This window comes from Polypterus senegalus, chromosome 5 (assembly GCF_016835505.1).
Source record: "Polypterus senegalus isolate Bchr_013 chromosome 5, ASM1683550v1, whole genome shotgun sequence".
Taxonomy (NCBI): Eukaryota; Metazoa; Chordata; class Cladistia; order Polypteriformes; family Polypteridae; genus Polypterus; species Polypterus senegalus.
In genome coordinates, this window is record NC_053158.1 from 195236697 (window position 1) to 195261034 (window position 24338).

The following is a 24338-nucleotide window of genomic DNA, read 5'->3' on the forward strand; positions in this document are numbered from 1 at the left end:
GGACAATGGGAAGACTTCAAGTTCACATCCTGCCACATCTCCAATCCACTACTCGCAGTAGATCCAAACCACTGCCACTAATGGATGCCACAGCTCCCAGGACATCTTGTCCTTCACCAAATGCTGCCACATCTTGAGGCTCGCTCCTTTGAGTAGCTCCTGATTCTCTACCCTTCTTCCTCTTCAGCTCTACCTCTCAGCCAATCAGATTGTAGCCCCTTCACAGAGCCTTCATATCACTCGGTCCAGCTCTTTAACAGATGCTCAGCCTAAGTGTTGTTGCCCTCTCCTTCTTCTATATTACCTCTCCCACCAGCGATCAGTTTCCCTCTCAAAATAAAACACAACCCTAACCCATTCCTATATTGTATCTGATTCATCCTGTAGTCATCGCCTACTGAATACTGTGCTGCTGCTTGACCAGTAATGATCTAATTAGACCAGTGCACATTTACACTGGCATAAGAAAGGTTACCCTAAAAATAATAAAACTACTAAACAAATTATCACAATAAAAACACCCTGTGCTCGTTTTAACACATCCATCTTAATCAACACTTCATTGACTCGCTGCTGAAATGTGGCTTTAAATGTGACAGGAGAACTTGTGTATGTTTACAGTAAAACTTACCCATTCATATGCAACGTGTTGAAGAAAGTGGGAAATGATGACATATTTGATCAGCTAGAGCAGGGGTGTCAAACTCCAGGCCAGAGGGCCACACTGGCTGCAGATTTTCATTCTAACCCTTTTCCTAATCAGTGACCAGTTTTCATTGCTAGTTAAATTCTTTTTCCCTTCATTTTAATAGCCATTTTTAAGAATTCAGTACTCTGAACTGATTCTTTTCTTCATTAAATGACAGCTAAATAGAAATAAGACATGAAACAAGCCAACAGATGACCAGCTAAATTTCACTCCAGTCACTTTCTTAATGAGAAGCTGATTCTTGCTGTTAATTAAACTTGTTATTTAATTCCATGGCTTGTTGCTGTTCTTATTCTGTCACAGCAGACGTTTCCAAAACTGTTGATTTTCTGCTTTCTCTAAGAACGACGTCAAAATGTTTTGGTGACCTGAGAGATTAACCTCAGTGAGACCTTCACCTTTCTTTATTTTCAGATATTGTGTGGTGGGCATAGGTGAGCGGGTCTATGAGGTGGCTTGTTTTATGTCTCACTATTATTTGGCTCCTAATTAAGGAAAAGGAAACAACAAAGGGCCTGAGTCAGGCCCTTTGAAGTCACTGCACACTGGAGAGATTGCAAATGTCATCCCATTATATAAAAAGGGTGACAGGGCAAATCCAAGCAACTATAGGCCAGTAAGCTTAACATGCATCACAGGAAAATTAATGGCAGGAATCATTAAGGATAAGATTGGGCAACACCTGACAAGGAAAAGAGTTTAACTGAACAGTCAGCATGGGCTCAGAAGATGGAGGTCGTGTTTTATTAACATGCTGGAATTCTATAAGGAGGCAACAAAAGGATTCGATCAAAGTGGATCAAATGATATTATTTATCTGGACTTTCAGGAAGCATTTGATAAGGTGCCACATGAGAGGTTGGGCATCAAATTAAAAGAAGTGGAAGTTCAGGGTGATGTTTTTAGATGGGTACAGAATTGGCTCATGCACAGGAAGCAGAGGGTGATGGTGCGAGGAACCTCATCAGAACTGGCCGATGTAAAGAGTGGTGACCAGCAGGGTTCAGTGCTATGGCTGCTGCTATTTTTAATATATATAAATAATTTAGATAGGAATATAATTACATATAGGAAGTAAAAATGTTAGGTTTGAATACACAATGGGCGGTCAGAAAATCGAGAATACACCTTATGAGAAGGATTTAGTAGTCATAGTGGACTCCAAGCTATCGATTTCCTGACAGTGTTCAGAAGCCATTAAGAAGGGTAACAGAATGTCAGGTTAGATAGCACCTTGACGTGAGGAGTACAAGTCATAGGAGGTTCTGCTCAAGCTTTATAATGTACTAGTGAGGCCTCATCTTGAGTACTGTGTGCAGTTTTAGTCTCCAGTCTACAAAAATTACATAGCATCGCTAGAAAAGGTCTAGAGAAGAGAAACTACAGTAGGCCGAGTCCAGGGCTACAGGGGTTAAATTATGAAGAAAGATTAAAAGAGCTGAGATTAAGAGGTCTTTTCTGTTTCTTTTTCCGGTTTCTTTGTGGTGGTGGCCTGCGCCACCTCCACCTACTCAAAGCTTCATGATGCTCCAACAATGATGGATGGATTAAAAGGCAGAAGTCTACATGACCATCTTCATCAAGCCCTTCTGTGAGAACTCTAAATCCAAAGAGGACTGTTTCATGTATGTTAGGTAGAATGAACAGAGGGGACTGGGCGGTCTCATGGTCTGGAATCCCTACAGATTTTATTTTTTCTCCAGCCGTCTAGAGTTTTTTTGCTTTTTCTGTCCCCCCTGGCCATTGAACCTTACTCTTATTCGATGTTAATTAATGTTGATTTATTTTGTTTTCTTATTGTGTCTTTTATTTTTCTATTCTTTATTATGTAAAGCACTTTGAGTTACTGTTTGTATGAAAATGTGCTATAGAAATAAATGTTGTTGTTGTTGTTGTTGATGATTGAAGTGTTTAAAATTATGAAGGGAATTAGTCCAGTGGATTGAGACGGTTATTTTATAATGAGTTCATCAAGAACACATTTGGAAACTTGTTAAGGGTAAATTTTGCACAAAATTAGTAGTTTTTAGGGACTTTCAAGACTCAACTTGATGTTTTTTTGGAAGAAATAAGTGGATAGGACTGGCGAGCTTTGTTGGGCTGAATGGCCTGTTCTCGTCCAGACTGTTCTAATGTTCTGTTGTTCTAATGAGTCAAGTTAACTAAAATTAAGAGCAAAAGAAGTTAATTAGCAGCAAAATCTAGTCAGTAATTAAGAAAATGGTTAGAATGAAAACCTGCACCCACTGTGGCCATCCAGGACTGGAGTTTGACACCCGTGAATTAGAGAAATGCAGCCACACCAGCTAAATGGACACTCCTATCACCAAGTCGTTGTTATAATATGCAATGACGTGACAAATATATTAAACCTCAAATTTGATGAATATAATGTGTAAACTATTGTAGTTGATTTTTAAGAGGACCAGTGCTGAAGAACTTACCTGTATTGTGTTGCAGCAACACACACATGACAAAAATGTGTTAGGCCTCCAAAAAGCAGACCAGACTCACCACTTGTTTGCAGAGACAAGGCCCATTCCCAGGTATCCTGACTGCCAACTTTAACGGCTGGGTTCAGCCAAAACCAGGCATTAAGGACATTGACTTCAAAAGTTCAAAAGTGTAAGTAATATTCATAAAATATATTCCCAACCTCACCATAGGGAGGGTGACCGTAAACCTCCTCCGGAGATGAAAGAGCAAAGAATCTTTATAAGTAAAAGATTTACTGTAAAAAAGAGGAAATATAGAACAAATGTGCAACAGAGCCAAACAAGGCTACAAAAAGCAATCAAGTCCCAAAACACTAAACAGAAATCAGAATCCTTAACCACAGCAAAAATGTCTAAAACCCAGAAAAAATCCTAAAACTAAGAATAAACAATAAGAGGAGATTATTATCACCAACACCAGCGCACACAAATGTACCACAAAGACACTGTATTAGATATTTGAACCCATAATCCTGAGAACCCTCATGAAGAATATTACTAATACGAAATTGTAATTTGTTCCTTTCCACCATTCTTTCTCATGAGTAGATCATGGACAATGTGCTATTAGATGTTTGACTGTTCCTTAGTCAAGAACAATAGACACATTTCCCATCAATATGTGTCTTAATTAAATACAAACTTTTATTCAATCTTGTTTGCCCAAACCTTAGTTCTTCTGATATCGCCTCCTCCCTTCTGTTCTTCCTTGCAGTTTCTGACCATCCCACTTCTTTCTGAATGTCTCCCTGCCTTCTTCTCTTCCATATTCTTCTAATTCCAGTTTTGATTATTATTTTCATTTCTCCTTTACCATAGTGTAGATGTATTTCCACCTCCACCCTTTTTGTTGCTTTTTTTTCCCAAGATATCTACTTGCTCATTCCCAACCTCACCGACATGTGCAAGAATCCACAGAAAACATAAAGTCCTATCAATTTCATCCTACATAGGGCTTGCAAGTTTTCATTCAAAATGCCAATCTGGCTTCAGGAAGAAAATCTTTCAAACTCAAAAAGTGTTGAACTGGAATCAGATAAACTATACTGAACTGATGATTTATTTTGGTTTGTATCGCTTCCAGTATTTTTCCCAACTGTTTTCTTTTTCAAATCAGCCTTAAAGTTATCTAGGCTACTTTTCTAAAGATAAAATAAACTCTGTTTAAAAAGGCTGTATTTATTTAAACATCATAAAAATTTAAAATAAATATTTTTTTGTGTATTTGGAGGTCTTGGAGTGCATTTGGAGGTCCTTGAACTTGTACTCTACACATCAGGGTGCTATATAATCTAACATTCTGTTAACCTTTGTCACACACGTGCGCATGGGAGGCAGCTAAAGGGTCTAAATGACAGTAATTCCACGCCAGACCAGGGGGTGGCAGAGAGTAGTAACTTTTTTTCTCACTTTCCTGCAGACCGTTCATGGGAAGTTCCACCTGGCCCTGATGATGTCACTTCCGTTTTCTGATCTTGATGACGTCACTTCCGTATCCTGACAGAATAACATCACTTCCGGTGAAGAACCCTTGACCAAAGAGACTTCTGGTTCTGGCCCTTTTGATGACATCACGTATGGGTCCAAACCTGTGGAAGAGGCCCCTTCCACTTCCACCCTTGATGACTTGACTTCCTTTTCTGGCCTTTAAAGCCTCCATATTTGACTAACCTCATAAGTTCTGTTTTGTACTCTGTTCTGAGCACATCAGTGCTAACAATTTACCCATTTGCAGTCAGGGACTATTATACGGGTGGCTGCCCCAAACCTTTTTATGACTCTTGTGTCTGCTTTTTGTGATACCTTCTTAATGGCTTCTGAACACTGTCTGATAGTTGATAGTTTCAAGTTCATAACGACTCCTGAGTCCTTCTCATAAGATGTACTTTTCATTTTCAGACCTCCCATTGTGTATTCAAATGTAAACTTTCTATGTGTAATATTTTACATTTGCTTGTCATTAAATTTCATTTGCCACATATCTGCCCAGGCCTGTATGCTACCCAGATTCAACAGATTCCAGATTATCTGTAAATTCATCTAGCTTGGTATCATCTGCAAACTTAAACAGCCTGTTACTTATATTCCTATCCAAATCATTTATATATCTATACTAATAAAAGGCAAAGCCCTCACTCACTCACTCACTCACTCACTCACTGACTCATCACTAATTCTCCAACTTCCCGTGTGGGTGGAAGGCTGAAATTTGGCAGGTTCATTCCTTACAGCTTCCTTACAAAAGTTGGGCAGGTTTTATATCGAAATTCTACGCGTAATGGTCATAACTGGAAGCAGTTTTTCTCCATTTACTGTAATGGAGATGAGCTTCAACGCCATGGGGGGGAGTTTCGTGTGACATCATCACGCCTCCCACGTAATCACGCAGCACATAGAAAATCAGGAAGACCTCAAAAAAGCGCTGAAGAAAACATAATTGAGAAGGCAGCGAAACAATAAGAAGCGAGCGAGTGACATATACAACCATATTGATGAGTTCTGCTACTTCGGAAACAAAGCACAATGTAAACCTACACTTTAAATTAAGTTTATAGACAGGCTGCCGCTGGCGTTTGTAATTTAGTGCCTGCCCATATAAGGCCGTCCGTCAGCGGCAATCCAATAGCAAACTCCCACTAAATATTCACGGGTTAAGGACTGTGCTTATGCAGAGGAAGATGAGATGGTCAGCGTGGTGTTTGGCACAAACTCAGCGAAACTGCGAGAGAAAGTTTTAAGTGCCAGGACTAAGGTAACATTAAATACAGCCATGGACATAGCACGAGATGGCACCAGCACAGCTGGGAACCTTCGATGCAAGTACACCGAGTGGCTCACGTGAACTGGCGCGGTGCACAGATAAAAGCAACAGTTCCAAAGAGCGCTGAACAAAACTGAATTACACAATTGAAAAGGCAGCAAAAAATATGAAGCGTTTGATACATACAAGCATATTCATAAATCCAACTACTGCGGAAACAAAGCACACAGTGGAAAAAGTCAATGCCCCGCTAAAGGAAGACAGTGTAAAAAAAACCCGTGCATGCAGTGTGTCAGGTCTCAGATAAAGAAGAAGACGAGCTGTTTATTGATGCAGTAAGAAACGAATCGATGAATGAAACCTGTCATCTTTACAACGATTGACAAACACGGAATGTAACTTGAACACAACACATCCTACAAATACGAACCTGATTGAAAGAAATAATGATAATCAAATCCTTGATGACAGCAACACTCAGTAACACTCACAAAACAAATACTGTATATTGAAAGTCATGTTACGTTATTTTTAAAATGTTCCCTTTTCTTTTTCTACCTTTTTAACACACTACTTCTCTGCTGCGATACGCGGGTATATATATATATGTATATATATATATATCCCGCTCTACATACTCGAATAATGGATACTTTATTCGCCATCAATGATTGTTTTGGTAAAGCCATACTCAGTGTATTCATTAGATGAACGGTAAAAAAGTAAGAGCGAGGGGAGGATGACTCATTGAGGCATGCAGGCTGTAGTGCGTCAACTCTATCTGAATTGCGCGATCACATTTGAAAAATATATCTTTTCAAGTTCTATTTAGTCCATATGTGTCAAACTCAAGGGCATAGGCCACATCCGCCCGGCGTGTAATTATATCCGCCCGCGAGATCATTTTATATACTGTATTATTGTTATTAAAGCCCGGGTATATGAAGCGCTGGTAACACAATAAACTACAGATCCCATAATGCAGCGCTTCAGCTGCCTTGCCGAACAGTTACCACGTTAATCAAGTCTACCTTATGATGCTGCAAGTTATTGCGAAGCTAGAGTTATTGTGCACTGAGTTTGCACGGCGCTTTGGTGACTTTGAAGAACAAAAAAAGTCCGTCTACATGCGGCTCGAACCTTGTGCATGTTTGGTAGCACATATCTGTGTGAGAAGCTCTTCTCAGTGATAAAGACTAACAAAACAGCACACAGGAGTCGCCTCACTGATGAGCACCTGCAATCCATCCTGAGAATCTCCACAACACAGAACCTCACACCAAACAGAAACAAACTTGTGGCCAAAAAGATGCCAGGCGTCCAGCTCTAAAATGACATATGAGCAAAGACAACTGAATGATTTGATTTGTTATTGCACGTAAGAGCGGAGTCAACCGTTTTAACAAACAGCGTATTGCACTGATACGAAATAGCTGTGTGTGTATATATGTAGATATGTATGTATATGTATATATATGCTTATATATGTGTGTGTATGTATATATATATATATATATATTTATGTGTGTGTGTGTGTATATATATATATATATATATATATATATATATATATATATATATATATATATATATATATATATATATATATATTGTCACAAGAACGAGACATTGACAGATAAAGAGTTGGGGCAGCCACCCGTATATTGTGGTATCCTGGCTGCAAAAGTCGTTTTCTTTCAAAAATACAGAGCACTGAAGTGCACACAACCGAGTCCAAAACAAGACTAAAGAAACAAAGGAAAAGGGGCAGGTTTTAAAGGGGAGACAGGAAGTGAGGTCGATGGATCCGCACGTGGTCTTCCACCATTGGCTCGTAGCGGAGGTGACATCAGAGGGACTGGAGCTGGTGTGGCCGACTTCCATTGGCTCAGTCCCGAAGTGATGTCAGGAGATCCAGGTGAAATCCCCGGGATGGTCTACAGGCAAGGGAGAAAAGAGTCAGTGCACTCTGCCACACCCGGCATGCCTCGAACTGCCTTCACTCAAGCCCTTTAGCTGCCTCCCATGCGCACGTGTGTGACAAGGCCCCCTTAGCCCAGACCCGGGGTCGGGCGACCTAACCGAGAGGTCGTGAACCCGAGAAAGAGCATCAGCGTTGGCGTGGAGAGCGCCCCGACGATGAACGAGCGAAAACTTGTACGGCTGCAGGTCAAGAAACCACCGGGTGACCCGCGGATTCGACTCCTTGTGGAGGGCCATCCACTGTAGGGTGCATGGTCCGTGACAAGGGTGAATTCCGCCCAACAGGTAGTACCTCAGCTGAGTAATCGCCATTTAATCGCCAGAGCCTCCCTCTCCACCGCAGCATACCTGGTCTCCGGTCCAACAGTTTCCGGCTCAGGAACATGATGGGGTGCTCCACACCATCGACGCTTTGGCTCAGCACGGCGCCAGGCCTGTGTCCGAAGCGTCCGTCTGGAGGATGAAAGGCAAAGAAAAGTTAGGTGCCATCAAAACAGGTGTGGACGTAAGGGCCTGCTTTAAGTCACTAAATGCAGCGCCTGTTTTTTCAGTCCATACCACAATGTTGGGGCCCTCTTCTTTGTTAAATCAGTCAAGGCGCCGCTCTCTCAAAACCGGGTACAAACCGGCGGTAGTACCCGCTAAACCGAAAGGCTTGGACTTGCCGCTTGGTTCATGGACGGGCCATTTCAGAATGGCATCAATTTTGGAGCACTGTGGCCTTACGGTACCCGACCCACCAGGTAGCCTAAATATTTGGCCTCGCAATCCAAGAAGCATTTCTTGGGATTAATCCGAGCCCGCCTCACCAAGTGTCCGTAATACCGCTTGGACATGCTGTAGGTGTTCCTTCCATGTGCTGGAATAGATGACCACGTCATCCAGGTAGGCAGCACTGTATGAGTTATGAGGCGAAGCACTTTGTCCACCAGACGCTGAAAGGTTGCTGGAGCCCGTGTAACCCAAATGGAAGGACACGATACTGCCAGTGTCCGCTAGGGGTACTAAACGCGTTTTTCCTTCGAGTCCGTTAAAGGAACCTGCCAGTACCCTTTCGTCATGTCAAGTGTGGTCAGGTATTGAGCCTGTCCAAGCCTCTCGAGGAGGTCGTCCACGCGTGGCATTGGATAAGCATCAAATTGGGAGACTTGATTAAGCCGACGGAAGTCATTGCAGAACCTCCAACTTCCGTCAGGCTTACCGACGAGCACAATGGGGCTGGACCAGGGACTATAACTTTCCTCAATCACACCTAGCTCCAGCATGCGCTTGATCTCAAGCTCCACTTCAGCCTTTTTTGCCTCGGGAAGACGATACGGGCGTTCTCGGACAACAACCCCGGCTCTGTCACGATGTTGTGCTCAATCAGAGAGGTCCTTCCGGGTTCTCACTGACTACCTCCCGAGCGGTCCGGATAACTGTTTCCAGCTCCTGCCGCTGTCTGGGACTTAAGTCCGTGCGGTTAAGGTCGTGTGTGTGGCGAAGAGTGGCGGGGCTGGCGGAGGAGGGATCGGGGTCCCTGTCCTTCCACGGTTTCAGCAGGTTCACATGATAAACCCGCTCCTTTGGCCGGCGATTGGGTTGACTCACCAAATAGTCGACCAGTCCCTTCCTCTCCTTAACCGTAGGGGCCCTGCCAGTGGGCAAGCAATTTAGAGTGGGAGGTAGGCACTAGGACCATGACCCGATCTCCCGGGCGGAACTCCCGAAGAGACGTGCCGCGGTTGTAGTACCGGCCTGTGCTGCTTGAGCCTCCTCCATGTGACTTTTAAGGACAGGCGAATTTTTCCAAATCTATCGCGTAACTGCGATATATTCCAGTATGTTTGTGGAGGGAAGAGCCTCTTCTTCCCAGCCTTCTTTCAAAATATCTAATATGCCCGAGGTTGTCGCCCGTATAGTAGTTCAAAGGGGAGAACCCGTGGAGGCTTGTGGGACTTCCGATAGGCAAAAGGACGAGGGGAGGAGCTGATCCCAGTTCCTTCCATCCTCGCTGACCACCTTACGCAGCATTTGCTTGAGAGTTTGATTAAACCTCTCTACTAATCCGTCGGTTTGAGGATGATACACGAGGTCTTTAAATGCTTTATTTTCAGTAATCTGGCAGTCTCCTTGAACGTTTCCGAGGTGAAGGGGTCCCCTGGTCTGTCAAGACTTCTTTGGGGATCCCCACGCCAATACCCCTAGTAATTCCCGTGCGATGGCTTTAGAGGTAGCTGAGCCAACGGAACAGCTTCGGGTATCGTGTAGCGTAATCCACGAGGACTAAAATGTACTTGTGTCCTCGGGCTGAGGGCTCCAGGGTCCCACCAGGTCGACCCCGATTCTGTGGAAGGGAACGTCAATCAGTGGAATAGGAATGAGAGGAGCACGGTCCCTCCTAGGAATTTGTCGCAGTTGACACTCCGGGCAGGAAGCGCCAAAAGCGGCGAACCTCCTCATTAATTCCTGGCCAGTAGAAGCGGAGCTTGATCCGCTCCAGAGTTTTTCGGTGCCCAGGTGGCCACCTAGGAGGTGGGCGTGTGCTAGCTCACAGACCTGCCGCCGGAAGGTGCGCTGCACTAGCAGCAGCCTCGTCTCCTGCCCGTCATGCATTGCTACACGGTAAAGGAGGTCATTATCTAGCACAAAGTAGGGGCCCTGTGGCATCGACTGATTAGTGCGCTGGCCATTGACAAGGACCACTGCATTTTTTACAAACTTCAGGGAGTCATCATTCCATTGCTCCCTTCTAAAAGAAGCCGGCGTTTCTTTAAATTGGAACCGCACACGGAGAGAGGGTCAGCGTCGACCTCAATGGGTGGTTTCCTCCGCTCCGCCGGGCGTTGGTGGATGGCGTGTTAGCCAGCGGCGGCCGGAGTTGCCACGCCAGTCAGGGCGACTGCCGTCTCTCTCTGCCGGCTGATTACACGGCGTGGAGGCAGCTTGAGACGGGTTATCTCCGTCCATAACGAGGCCCAAATTAACCCCGGAGTGGTATGTGTCTCACCGCTTTTGATTTTAGACCAGTCCTGCCCTAGTATCACCGGGTGTGGAGGATCCGGTAGGACGGCTACGGTGAGCTTACGAACTGACCCTCCGTAACTGATGACACAGCGGCGGACCTGTACCAGCGGATGTCTCCGTGGACACAGGTTATACCGGTCTTAAATTTAGCCACTGTTGCGGTTGCACAAAGCGGCGGGCAACAATTGAAATGTTGCTGCGGTCGAACAAACCTGTGGTCTTGTGTCCGTTGGCGATCACCACGCCAGTATGTGGGACCGCCAGCGGATTAGCCAGAACACACCAACCCTCCTCACCCTCCACCTGCATTCCTCCTTGCCTCCAAGCGGTTTGCGCGCCGCGCCCGCGGACGCCAATACTGAGCTCCGGGTTGTACAGGGTGGGGCTAGGTCTTGGGACATCCCCCGGCTGAGTTTGACATGAGGGCGGTTCTGCTCCCCTAGAGTGTGAGGCCGCCCTCTGCGTCTCCATAAGCTCTATGAGCTCAGCCATGTTCTTGAACCGCTGCCCCAAACCGGCTGGGTGAAGCCACGGGGAAGCGCTTCCAGGAGCAGATAGCAAGCTACCTGCTCTATTATTTGGTAGGGCGTGTTTTCAAATGGCCGTAGCCAATGCCCTACCATTGCCCATAAGGACCAGGCTTGTTTGTTGGTTGGCCGTTCAGGGTCCAACCTCCATTTTTTATTTTATCCCCCTGCCAGTCTGGGGCACCCCTAGGTGGTAAATGGGGCTTTGGTTTCGCAGGGAGGCAGGCACTCTCCCCCAAGAGAGCATACTGAGTCCCTTTGCCTCCCTCCAGGGCAGCCCAATTCTGTGAGCCCCACCGCACACTCCCTGGCCACTCCAGATGGGCTAGTTATGAGTGCCGGGAGCGGAGCCCGCACCGGGTCACGCCGAACCACGGGGCACCCTCCCCGCCTGAATACTCGGCCCCGGTACGCTCCCACCTGGGTATATTGCAGGTCCTGTCCCCTTCTCCTCCGGGACTTCTCCATCCTGCCGACTACGCCACTGTCACAAGAACGAGACATTGACAGATAAAGAGTTGGGGCAGCCACCCGTATATTGTGGTATCCTGGCTGCAAAAGTCGTTTTCTTTAGAAATACAGAGCACTGAAGTGCACACAACCGAGTCCAAAACAAGACTAAAGAAACAAAGGAAAAGGGGCAGGTTTTAAAGGGGAGACAGGAAGTGAGGTCGTATGGATCCGCACGTGGTCTTCCACCATTGGCTCAGTGCGGAGGTGACATCAGAGGGACTGGAGCTGGTGTGGCCGACTTCCATTGGCTCAGTCCCGGAAGTGATGTCAGGTGATCCAGGTGAAATCCCCCGGGGATGGTCTACAGGCAAGGGAGAAAAAGAGTCAGTGCACTCTGCCACACCCGGCATGCCTCGAACTGCCTTCACTCAAGCCCTTTAGCTGCCTCCCATGCGCACGTGTGTGACAATATATATATATATATATATATATATATATATATATATATATATATATGACAACAACACTCAACACTCACAACAGTGACAAAACAATTACATTGACAATCAGGTTACGTTATTTTCAAAATGTTTCCTTTTCTTTTCATTGCTTCTTTAACACACTACTTCTCCGCTGCGAAGCGCGGTATTTTGCTATACTATATAAAAGAAAAAGGCAACTTTCCTTTCTTTACACCTTTTTTCCTTTTATCCCAAACCAAAGCCTTTCTCTCTTAACACTGCAGAGAACACAAAACTAATTTTCTTTAAATGCCGGTAAGGCACATTACCAGAGGCACAAATTTGAATGTTCACATAGAAAATGTAATTTCAATGTACCTGTACTTCTTAAAACGTTAATGTTTTACTGTTTAATAACTTATAGACTATATTTTATTATTTTTCCCTTGCACTCAGTGACCAAACCTATACACACACATATAGACACATACAAACATACACACACACATACATACATACATACATACATACATACATACATACATACATACACACATGTATATAATTTGTGTGTGTATGTATGTATGTGTGTGTATATATGATGTAGATAGGTATGTATGTGCGAGTGTGTGTATATGTAGATATGTATATAGATATGTAGATATGAAGATATATATACTGTATATATATGTGTATATATATATATATGTATATATATATATATATATGTATGTATGTATGTATGTATGTATGTATGTATGTATGTGTGTGTGTGTATATATATGACAGCAGCAATCCAAGCTGTGAGAAAACAGTAAAAAGGACGCGTGTCAGACATCGTGGTACATTTTCTGATGCAGCTACCAAAACAACTTCGTGACGCTGCCGCCAAATACACAAAACAATTACTTTGACAATCATGTTACATTATTTTTAAAATGTTTCCTTTTCTTTCTCTTTCCTTCTTTAACACACTACTTCTCCGCTGCCAAGCGCGGGTATATATATATATAGATAGATAGATAGAGAAATATATATATAGATAGATATGAGAACAACACTCATATCAATGACAAAACAATTACATTAACAACCATGTTACGTTAGTTTTAAAATTTTTCCTTTTCTTTTCGTACCTTCTTTAACACACTACTTCTCCGCTGCGAAGCGCGGGTATTCTGCTATATATATATAGATAGATAGAGATATATATATAGATAGATAGATAGATAGATAGATAGATAGATAGATAGATAGATAGATAGATAGATAGATAGATAGATAGATAGATATAGATAGATAGATAGATAGATATATATATAGATAGATAGAGATATATATATATATATATATATAGATAGATATGAGAACAACATAGATAGATAGATATATAGATAGATATGAGAACAACACTCATATCAATGACAAAACAATTACATTAACAATCATGTTACATTATTTTTAAAATTTTTCCTTTCTTTTTCGTACCTTCTTTAAAACACTACTTCTCCACTGCGAAGCGCGGGTATTCTGCTAGTGTATATTAAAAATAGCAGCGGCCCTAGCACTGACCCCTATGGGACACCACTTTTAATGCCAGATAATTCTGATAGGGCTCCTCGCACCATTACCATCACAATTTGCTTTGTGCATCTGAGCCAATTCTGCATCCATCTACACAGTTCACCCTGAATTCCCACTTCTTTTAGTTTGATGCCGAACCTCTCATGTGACACCTTATCAAATGTTTTCTGAAAGTCAAGATAAATAATATCATATACTCCACTTAGATCATATCCTTTTGTTGGTTCCTTATAGAATTCCAGCTTGTTAGTAAAACACAATCTCCCTCTTTTTAACCCATTCTGACAAATCAGTAAAACTCCTGTTCTTGCCATTTGTTGCTCAATCTTTTTCTTAGTAATTCCTTCAATTAATTTACCTGTGATGAATGTTAACCTCATCGGCCTATAGTTGCATGGATCTACCTGATCACCCTTTTTATATAATGGGATGATATTTGCCATTTCCCAGTCCTTCAGAAATACTCCAGTGAGCAGCGACTTCCTAATAATATGTGTCAAGGGTTTATATCTGTACTCGCTAACCTCCTTAAGAACTCAAGGATAAATATTATCTGGTCCTGGGGATTTGTTTGTTTGCAGCCTATTTAATCTGAACAGTTCTTCTCCCTCTATTATTTCCAAATCACTCAGCTTCTCCTTAGTAGTCCCTTTTACCTCTGGGAGGTTATCCACTTCCTCACATGTGAAGACCTCAGAAAAATGCAAGTTTAGAGCATCCACTATTTCATTGTCTGTATTTTTGAATTCTCCTTTACTATTCTTGATGCTCTTCACCTCCTTCTTGACTGTTCTTTTACGACTACAATACTGAATGAATCTCTTTGGGTCATATTTTACCTTATCTGCTATATTCCTCTCTCACTGTTTATTAACCTCCCTAATGTCCTTTGTCATGCATGCGCATATAAGGATCACCCTTCAAGTTCTTCCCAGGTATGTGATACCACCCTGAGCCGAGAGGGGGCACTGCCACTAACTGTCTTGTCTTTTTCTGTCTCCACAGTACAGAGAAACCACACAGTGAGGCCAACTGAGTCCACCCTTTCCAGGCCCTGGGCTGTAAAAATGCAACTGCCCAGAGGGGGGTGTCCTTTCTTCATGAACTGACCAGAGCTAAGGTGCTTCACAAATTCACCAAGGCAGACTAGATAGGCTTGATTAATGGCAGCCACTTTATTTTGTGTGGAAACTATTTTGTTTCCTTTTTACACCATCATGTGTTTGGAAATAGGGATGTCCAGGTTGGGCACCCCAAAAATGTGTTCTTTGCAAGCCTGTTATTCCCTCGGATGACCACACCTTCTTAATAGTTGTCCTCATGTTCTCATATACCCTACAATTCACATCAGAGTTATTAATCTTGTAAGCCTTATTCGTCTGTTTTTTCTTTTGCAGCTTCTTTTTCAAATCTTTATTAACCCACTCTGGAGTTTATTAAATTTCCTCCTAAGTACCTGTCCTGCATTATATATAAAGCATTTTTAAAACTGCTCCACTTCTTCTCAACTGTCTCTACACTTAAAACTTTATCCCAGTCCATCCTCCATAGACTTTGCCACATCTGCTAAAAATCTGCCCTAAAGGAGTTAAATTTAACAGTTTTAGTCCTTGTATCCGCTCTCTTCCAAAACACTGAGAATTGTATGATGACAAGAGTGGTGTGCTTGATTATTGGAGTGCAGCAAACAATGATTTCACTTTTTCTTCATTTGGTCAACAAATTATAAATATGAAACTTGTGTGATTCTTACCCAGAATGAGAAATGGAGAATTCGCCACGGTCATCGCAAAAGGCATGCCACAGTATAAGAGCAAACCAAATCCAGAGAGGACAGAGAGGCCAGTGGAGAAAACTCCAAAAGCTGCAACCCAGGCCTTGTTTCTTACACAGTCAAACCTGAAAATATTTAAACTTTTGAATTAGTAAGAGACAGCAATTGAAAAGAACATCACTGCTTCATTGCACCCTAATCTCAATATACCTACAACAGTGGATTTAGAAAGCATTCAGACCCTTCACTTCTTTCACATTGTTATGTTGCAGTCCTGTGTTAAAATCACTTAAATGTATTTTTTTCTCTCCACAATGGCAAAGTGAAAATGGGATTTGGGAATTTTTTGCAAATTTATTATATATTAAAAAACTGAAATATCCTCAGACCCTTTGTTGAAGCCCCTTTGGCTGGTAATTATAGCCTTGCGTCTTCTTGGGTCCGACACATCAAACCTTGAAGATTTCCTACCGTTCTTCTCTGTAGATCCTTTCAGGCTCGGTCAGGTTAGATGGAGACTGTCAGTTGTCAGTTTTTTTTCAAGTCTCTCCAGAGATGTTTGATTGGCTTTAGCTCAGGACTCTGGCTGGTACATTCAAGGATATTCCCAGAGTTGTCCCTAAGCCACTCTTGTGTTGTTTTTGCTTTGTCTTGTTGGAAGGTGAACCTTCAAGCCCAATCTGAGGTCCAGAGTGTTCTGGAGCAGGATTTTGCTTTGCTTTGTTCAGCTTTCCCCCAACCCTGGCTAGTCACCTGGGGCCTCAGGTATAAATGGTGCGTACTCACAGAAATGTTGCGTAAGAACATTTCCACGTTCAAATCGCAATGTATAAAACCTAAACTTGGCATAAAGCCACTCACATTTCCACGGTACCTCATACCCTGTCGTACGCAAGTTCTCTGCTCGGTTTTGCAGACTGGCGGCACCCAGTATCAAAGCAGTGTTACTGTTCCTATGTGGTTATCCTTTCTTTTCCTGATGCAGCTTTATAAATACACTGAAATTAATTAACCGCATATTGTTTATTAGTTTAATGCATCTGATTGTAATTAACCAGTAACAATATAATGGTCCACGGAATGGTCAAACTATTCTAAATACCATAGCTGCTTTATCGTTGTTACTCTCACTGCAACTTCCTCTTCTTCTTTCAGCTGCTCCCGTTAGGGGTTGCCACAGCAGATCATCTTTTTCCATATTAATCTCACTGCTACACTTGGAGCAGCTGATTGGAAAGAGAATTATCAGTATACAGCATCAAGCATACGCTGCCTCAGCCATGTGTTCTATTTGAACTGCTCTTATACGACAAACGCTTCAAACCTTTCCTGTACGGACCTTGTGGTTCAGAATCAGTTTCATCCCAAGAGCTGAAAACACACTCTATCACTCCATCAACTGCTCCTTGTAGAACTGTCTGTACTTATAAGTACAATCAACCCACTGTAAACTTGCACTACAGTTATAATATCGCACAACCTGAGCCACTTTATAAAGCGCGTATTTACATATGATGACGATATCATTTTTAAGATGAAATGCAGCCAAATATGTTTATTATATTATACAGATAAAACTTTAACTTCATTTAAATATTCTATATTGCTAATAATTAAAGGACACAGGGTTGCTACACTAGCAAGGATCTGGCGCTACGCTCACGATTGTTCCTGCCTTGCACCGTATTCTTCACTGGGACTGGTGTGAAGGATAGAATAATTAAACACGTACTACGAAGATATTTCAATGTTCCTTAAAAGTTTCGAAGAATCGGCGTTATAAGCTTACAGATGGCTGAACGTCCATTACAGAGCTGATTGTGTGGCGATCGGTTACTTGGAGAAACAAAAGGAAGGACAGGAATTGGAGGTTAGTACGCTTGAAAGAGACAGTACTACAGGGGTGGCCTTAGGCATGAGCAAACTGTGCACCTGCACAGGGCTGCCAAATCACAGGGGCCGCCACAACAATATACATTGAATATAAAACAGAAAGAGAAAATAACGACACAGCTAAAAACACATCTGCAAATTTAGGCAAAAGTTAAACGCTTGTGTCATGAGCACGAGGCCGCTATGCAGTGTCCGCAATGGACATGGCCATCCGCCGTGCATAAGAAACCATATTGACATCAGCGGGCGAAGGAGCCACCGATTCTTTCTCTGCCCAGGGCTGCCACAAGCCTAGAGCCGCGCCCATGAGTACTTCTGCAATAAATAATTTCATTGAAGGTTGCGCACAATTACTGCGCCACTGTGTTCCCATTTTTAATGACGTGCTTTAACTCCAATCATCATGAAAATGATATCACATATACATCTCAGTATTTTAGTTATTCAGAGAGCTTAATATCACAAATGTCATGGATTCTGTGTCCTGTCGTAGGATGAGAAAGCCAGTTTTAGAAGCACGTAGTGATTCACACACATAGAGCACATAGAAGATCAAATACAAAACAATGCATTTAACGTGCTACTTTACTTACGATGTGATTTGAGAAACTAGTTAAATAAACAATTTTAAGATGAAGTTTATGATGATCTATTTTAATGACAAAATAAACTACGTGATTAAAGTGGAAATTTTGAGATTGAAGTTGATATTTCGTGCTTTTTTTCCTACTGTGTGCCTTTTTTTTTCTCTGTACCCTAATAAGCTTTCATTTGACACTCAGACGGTGGGCTACGACTGGCCTTTTCTTGGCAACTTTGATATCTGACAATTTCTTTTTTATTTCGGGCACTGTGCGACTTTGTGAACTTGAGCTTTCGAGTTTCTCCGACACACTTTGTCACTCGATCAACTTCCTTTTGTTGTTTATACCACTGTCAGTGGCGGTTTTAGGCATGGGCGAACGGGGCAGCCGCCCGGGGCGGCAGTTTTCATGACACGTGGGGGGCGGCACACGAAGCGGTTTTCTATTATCTAAGATACCTGCGCCGCCCCTGCTGCTGATGGAGCCGCATTTAAACACAGACCAATAGTTGGCACATTTTTATTTATTTATTTAATTGTGTGAAATGGCTAATAAAAATAGGTAATAAAAAACGATTATGATGTGGAGGTGAATTGGTTTAGTCTTGACTTCTGGTCGTGAGTGACAGCGTTGGGGGATGATGGGAAATCTGTTGATTGCCGATTATTTAGTAAACAACAGCGATGGACAGAAAAAGGCCAAAGCTGTCAGGTGCCCAATTTAGGAAAAAAAGAGAAGATGATGAGGAGAAACGGGCAAAAGATAAAGGTATGCAACAATATTCTCTCTGTATGATTAAGGTATTCATGTCATTGTGTTAATTAGTGGTATAACGTTAACTCTTACTTTGTTAGCCTTCTTGCTTATGATGCATGCTATGCTTACCTTGCTAAAAAAAAACACAGTAAAGCCTAATATACAAACCATCACAGAAATTCTAATGGTTTCTATTAAATACCATTGTGAACCATTAACTTTTTTCCAGTGAAACTATTACAAAATTCCCTATTGTAGTGTGTTTTGGGCACTTTTGCAATAGGATTTACCATCCCACCCACCAATAGAATCCATCATATACCAGCAGACACTGTTATACTTACCATTAAAACCAATACAATTCCCATTATAACCATTAAATCCATTACATTTTCTGTTATTTTTGGGCAGGGTTTTATTGTTTTTTCAGCAGTGTATACAACACGAGATCTAATTAAATTTAACCACAAAATTATGCTTTGCAACAAAACTGTTGCAAGTACAGTTATTATTTATTTCCATTGTTTGTGTTGGCTACTGTAAATAGCCAGTTTAATTTACATATGTGTAGATAGTGTAAAAGACAAACATTTTCCATTTGCTATAACTCTGTTACGTGACAAAGCATATCATTTGAGGTAGTAAATTAACCAAGGAGCTAATTGTTCCTATCTTAGATTAGATTATATTGTATACATGTTAGGGCATGTTTATTTAAATTTGCAATTTTTAAGAGTAATATTGTAGCCATGCAGTCTCCCAATATGCATGTCGACCTAGCTGTGAATCTTTTGAAGAAGACTGAGCAAGGTCTCCAGAGCTACAGGGCCTAAAAGTGGCTTTGTGACTGCACAGATGGCGGCCAAAGACATTTGTGAAGAAATGAATGTGGAAGCTGTTTTGAAACAAAAAAGGCTAAGGTCCACAAAGCGCCACTTCTCATATGAATCACATGATGAGCCTTTCAGTGATGCCCTTAGGAAGTTGGAGATTGGATTCTTCAATGTTGTTCTTGATGCAGCCCTGTCAGCCATCGCGGAGAGATTTACCACATTGGAAAATGTGGGAAACAAATTTGGGGTTTTGACAAATTTCCCTAGTCTTGCAGATGAGGAGCTGGCAGAGCAGTGCAATGCACTAGGTACCACACTGCACTTCGAAGGGCATTCTGATTTGGACAGTAGAGAGCTTTTGCAGGAAATCAAGAACTTCCCTCACCTGCCATCAAAATCCATGAGCCTCCTTGAGCTTATCACTTTCATGCACGATAAGGATCTATCTGAGATCTACCCCAACTTTTGGACTGCTCTCAGGATTGCACTTACCCTGCCAGTGGCTGTGGCTCAAGCAGAGAGGAGCTTTTCCAAACTGAAGTTAATCAAGACATACCTGAGGTCAACCATGTCTCGGGAACGGCTCACTGGCCTTGCTGTCATAAGCATTAATCATTCAGTAGGGGAGCATATCTCATATGATGCCATTATTGATGACTTTGCATCTAGAAAGGCCAGAAATGTCAAATTTAGTTTCAGTTTGTGTTTTCTGTTCTGCAGTGAATTAATTTAATTTTCTTTAGTGTGATTTATTCTATATTTTATTTGTATATTCTTAATAATTTAAAATATTTTTTCTTAAATAATATTGGTTTGTACAGAGTATAATTAAGTTATGAGCAGTTTATTTTTTTTTTTTTGCAAAAATTGGTCTGTTACGGAATGACAGAATTACTACAATAAAATGTGTGGTGTGTACAAAATGTGTAGTTTTGTCATGTTTTTTTTTTTTTTTGCGCCCGGAGGGAGTCTCGCCCGGGGAGCAATTTAATGTAGAACCGCCACTGACCACTGTTTAAACCAACAAATTGTACATTTTTCTTTGCCTCCACTTGGTATTCGCTGAAATTCTTCCATTTTCCCTCTTGCTTTTCCCATTGTCTTTTCACAGAACGCAGAGCTATTTATATTGATTTGCATATTCGAAGAGGCGTAATTCTGGGAGGAGACGGGGCGGGACAGCAGGCGCGTGCATTAGTGTTACTTTTCACGCAGACCAGGATTTATGTAGTGGAAGAACGCAGAAGTTGGTGCACAGATTCCTGCATCTGGATTTTTCTGTGCGTAAGCACATTTTGGCGTTTGTGCTTACGACATGTTATAGTGCGAATTCTACGCACGGCGTCATACATGAGGCCCCTGGTCCATACTGCTCAACTGTGGGACCTTCTACAGACAGCTGTGTGTCTTTCTTAATCAGTCCAGCCAATTAAACTTACCACAGGTGGACTCCAAACACAGTGTAAGAACATCTCAAAGATGATCAATGGAAACCTGAGCCAAACTTCAAAGTGTCGTAGAAAAGGGTTTGAACACTTACGTCAATGACAGATTTTTATTTTTAATTAATTTGCAAACATTCTTAAAATCCTGTTTTTTTTTTTTGCCATTCTGGGGTATTGAATGTTGCCTGATGTAGGGGAAAAATTAATTTAAATGATTTTAGCATAAGGCTGTGTCACACATGTGTACATAGCAGACAGTCAAAGGGTGTAACTGAGGGTAAGATGCAGGTCCGGATTTACACATTTCTAAGTCCTAGGCCAAAGCACATAATTCTGTGCCGCTCTTCAAAAAGTTGATTTATAATGTTCAATTTAATATATAATAGTTTATTTTTGAAACATATCAGCACTTAATACAATCTTTATAATCTTTGAACCACATTATATTTTTAATTCAAAACTGCACTACTACACTACTTATGAAATTGCATAACATTAACACCTGCAAAAAAACTTTCCATTGAATTTCTTCAAGTATTTTTAAATACCTACTAGAATTTTTTCCTTCATGTTTTTGTCCATGAAAAGGCTTTGATTGTTTCATTGAGGTCGAGCCTGGCTTTCAGGCTTATGGCCCTGAGTAAACTAAAGAGTATATAAAAGTAGTAACGATATATTTTACGTACCTACTATCAGTAGATATGTAGAAGTCAAGCAATATACGCGTAAGGAAACACTTGGACTCACTATTGTAACGCCAAATCTGGAATTTTCATTAACACGTGGTTTACGCCGAGTGTGTGAGAGAGAAATAGCAAATGCTTTTTGCCTGTGACTGAGCAAGACAGAGCAAACTATAGAGATGGGCAATGTAAATGTACCGCTCAATTTATTTAATGTATATGGATGTAAATTTAAAAAACAGCATTTTATACGGCCTTTTCAAAATAATACTGTAAAATTTGTAAATATATGGTTGTTATTTCTTCTGCATATACGCCCCCAACTGGTGCGCCCTAGGCCATCGCCTAGGTTGGCCTTATGGGAAATCCGACCCTGGTAAGATGTCAGCTCTGGGGTTGATGTAGTGCACTAACCTCTTCTCTCCCTCTTCTACACATCATCAGAAGGGTGTTGTTCCGTGTTAGCCATTATGAATGTACTGAGAAATCAAGCAAAATGACCCCTTTTATTTGCAAACTAAAAAGATTACAATATGCAAGCTTTCGAGGCAACTCAGGCGTACGTCTTACCTGAAGAAGGGGCCTGAGTTGCCTCGATAGCTTGCATATTGTAATCTTTTCGTTAGCCAATAAAAGGTGTCATTTTACTTGACTTCTCACTATATACAGAAAATGCCATTTTTATGTCTTCTTGGCACCATTTTTTTTTTTTACTTTTCTTTTAATTGGTCTTAATAACATTCCTGATAACATTTGCACAATACATACCTTAAACATGATACAATTGAAAAGAATATCGCAAGGAAGTAGGTGATGGAAAACAGAGGGATCACCTTCTTGGAGTTGGCTTCAAACTCATCTTGTCTTGATAGAGACGTAAAATAAGAGACCTAAAAAACAAAATGATACCCTCCTTAACAAAAGTATAAGTGTCCATGTGACTGTCTGTGCATACTGTACGTCCAGTTGCTTTGTCTCTGTCATTCCAACAGATGGTGCATCACAAATAATAACACTGCTTTTATGAAACCCACGCCATATAATAGAGACATATGCGCTGTATGGTGCACTGCAAACATTAATTCTGAGGTCTATATTGACTACTTAGATTTCAACTCTTCTTACACGGGTAGCACAACTAGTAAATGCGTTAATTGTCTGTGTCCATCCTGTTGCTATGTCTCTGTCATTCTGTCTTTCCTACAGATGGTGAATCACAAACATTAACACTGCTATTATGAAACTCATACCAAATGGCAAAAAATAGAGACACATGCATTGCATTTGTCATTTCAACAGATGGTACATCACAAATATGTGTTGTAATGCACTTAATTGCTACAAATGTTTGTGTTGTGTCATCTGTTGGAATGACAAATGCAATGCATTTTATGACTAGATGCATTACAAAATACATTTAAATAGGTAATGCATTGCAAACGTTAATGCTGAGGTCTAAGTTCATTACTTAGATGTTTACCTGTCTTAGACAGATAGCACAGCTAGTAAAAGGGTAAGTGTCTGTGTCTGTCCCGTTGCTGTGTCTCTGTCATTCCAACAGATGGCACATCTCAAGCATTAACACTGCTTTTAGATATCCCATACCAAATGGTATATAACAGAGACATATGCATTGAGTTTGTGATTCCAACAGATTGTGCATCACAAATATTTGTAGTAATTCATTTTATTAGTACAGATGTATGTGGTGTGCCATCTGTTTGAATGACGACAACAACAACAACATTTATTTATATAGCACATTTTCATATATGTAGCCCAAAGTGCCTTACAAGATGACAAAAAATAAAATAATTAAAAATCAGCAATAACATTAAAGACTAAAGAACAACACAACAAGGTAAGGTCAGATGGCTGGTAAGACAGAAAACAAAACTCCAATTAGGCTGATAAAATCTGCAGGGGTACCAAGGCCAATAGTCTGCCCAGCCCCCACTGGGCATTCTACCTAATATAATTTATTCCTAAATCAAACCTGGCAGATTTCATGATTGACATGATGGACTATAATTCATATGACTAATGCAATGTACTTAATTACTTGATGCCTTACAAAATACAATCCAACAGATGGTGCCCTGCAGATGTTAATGCTGAAGTCCACATTGATTACTGAGATTTCTTCTCGTTCTAGAAAGGTAGCACAGCTAGTTTACAATAAATCTTACTGCCCTTATTTGCCACATCTTAACTTCTAACTGAAGAAATAATTATATTTTCTTGAAATCCCTAGCTTTTCTAATAATTACATTTTCAGTATCATTTTGCAAAATCTGATCGCAAATGTTCAATTTTATATACTTATTAAAACGTGTTTATTATTGCATAATTGATGTAAACAGTTGTGTCATTGGCTGCTCTTGCTAAATA

The 24338-nt window shown here is 41.4% G+C and overlaps 1 protein-coding gene across 1 annotated transcript in view; it reads right to left on the reverse strand.

Moving 5' to 3' along the window:
• The window catches only part of LOC120529933 (patched domain-containing protein 3-like), a 33139-nt gene that overhangs the window by 2251 nt on the left and 6550 nt on the right, over window positions 1-24338 (reverse strand). Inside the window, exons 4-5 of the mRNA XM_039754142.1 lie at window positions 22716-22837; window positions 15733-15878 (exon numbers count right to left, since the gene is read on the reverse strand). Coding sequence (XP_039610076.1) covers window positions 15733-15878; window positions 22716-22837 — 268 coding nt within the window. The remainder of the gene's footprint in view (window positions 1-15732; window positions 15879-22715; window positions 22838-24338) is intronic.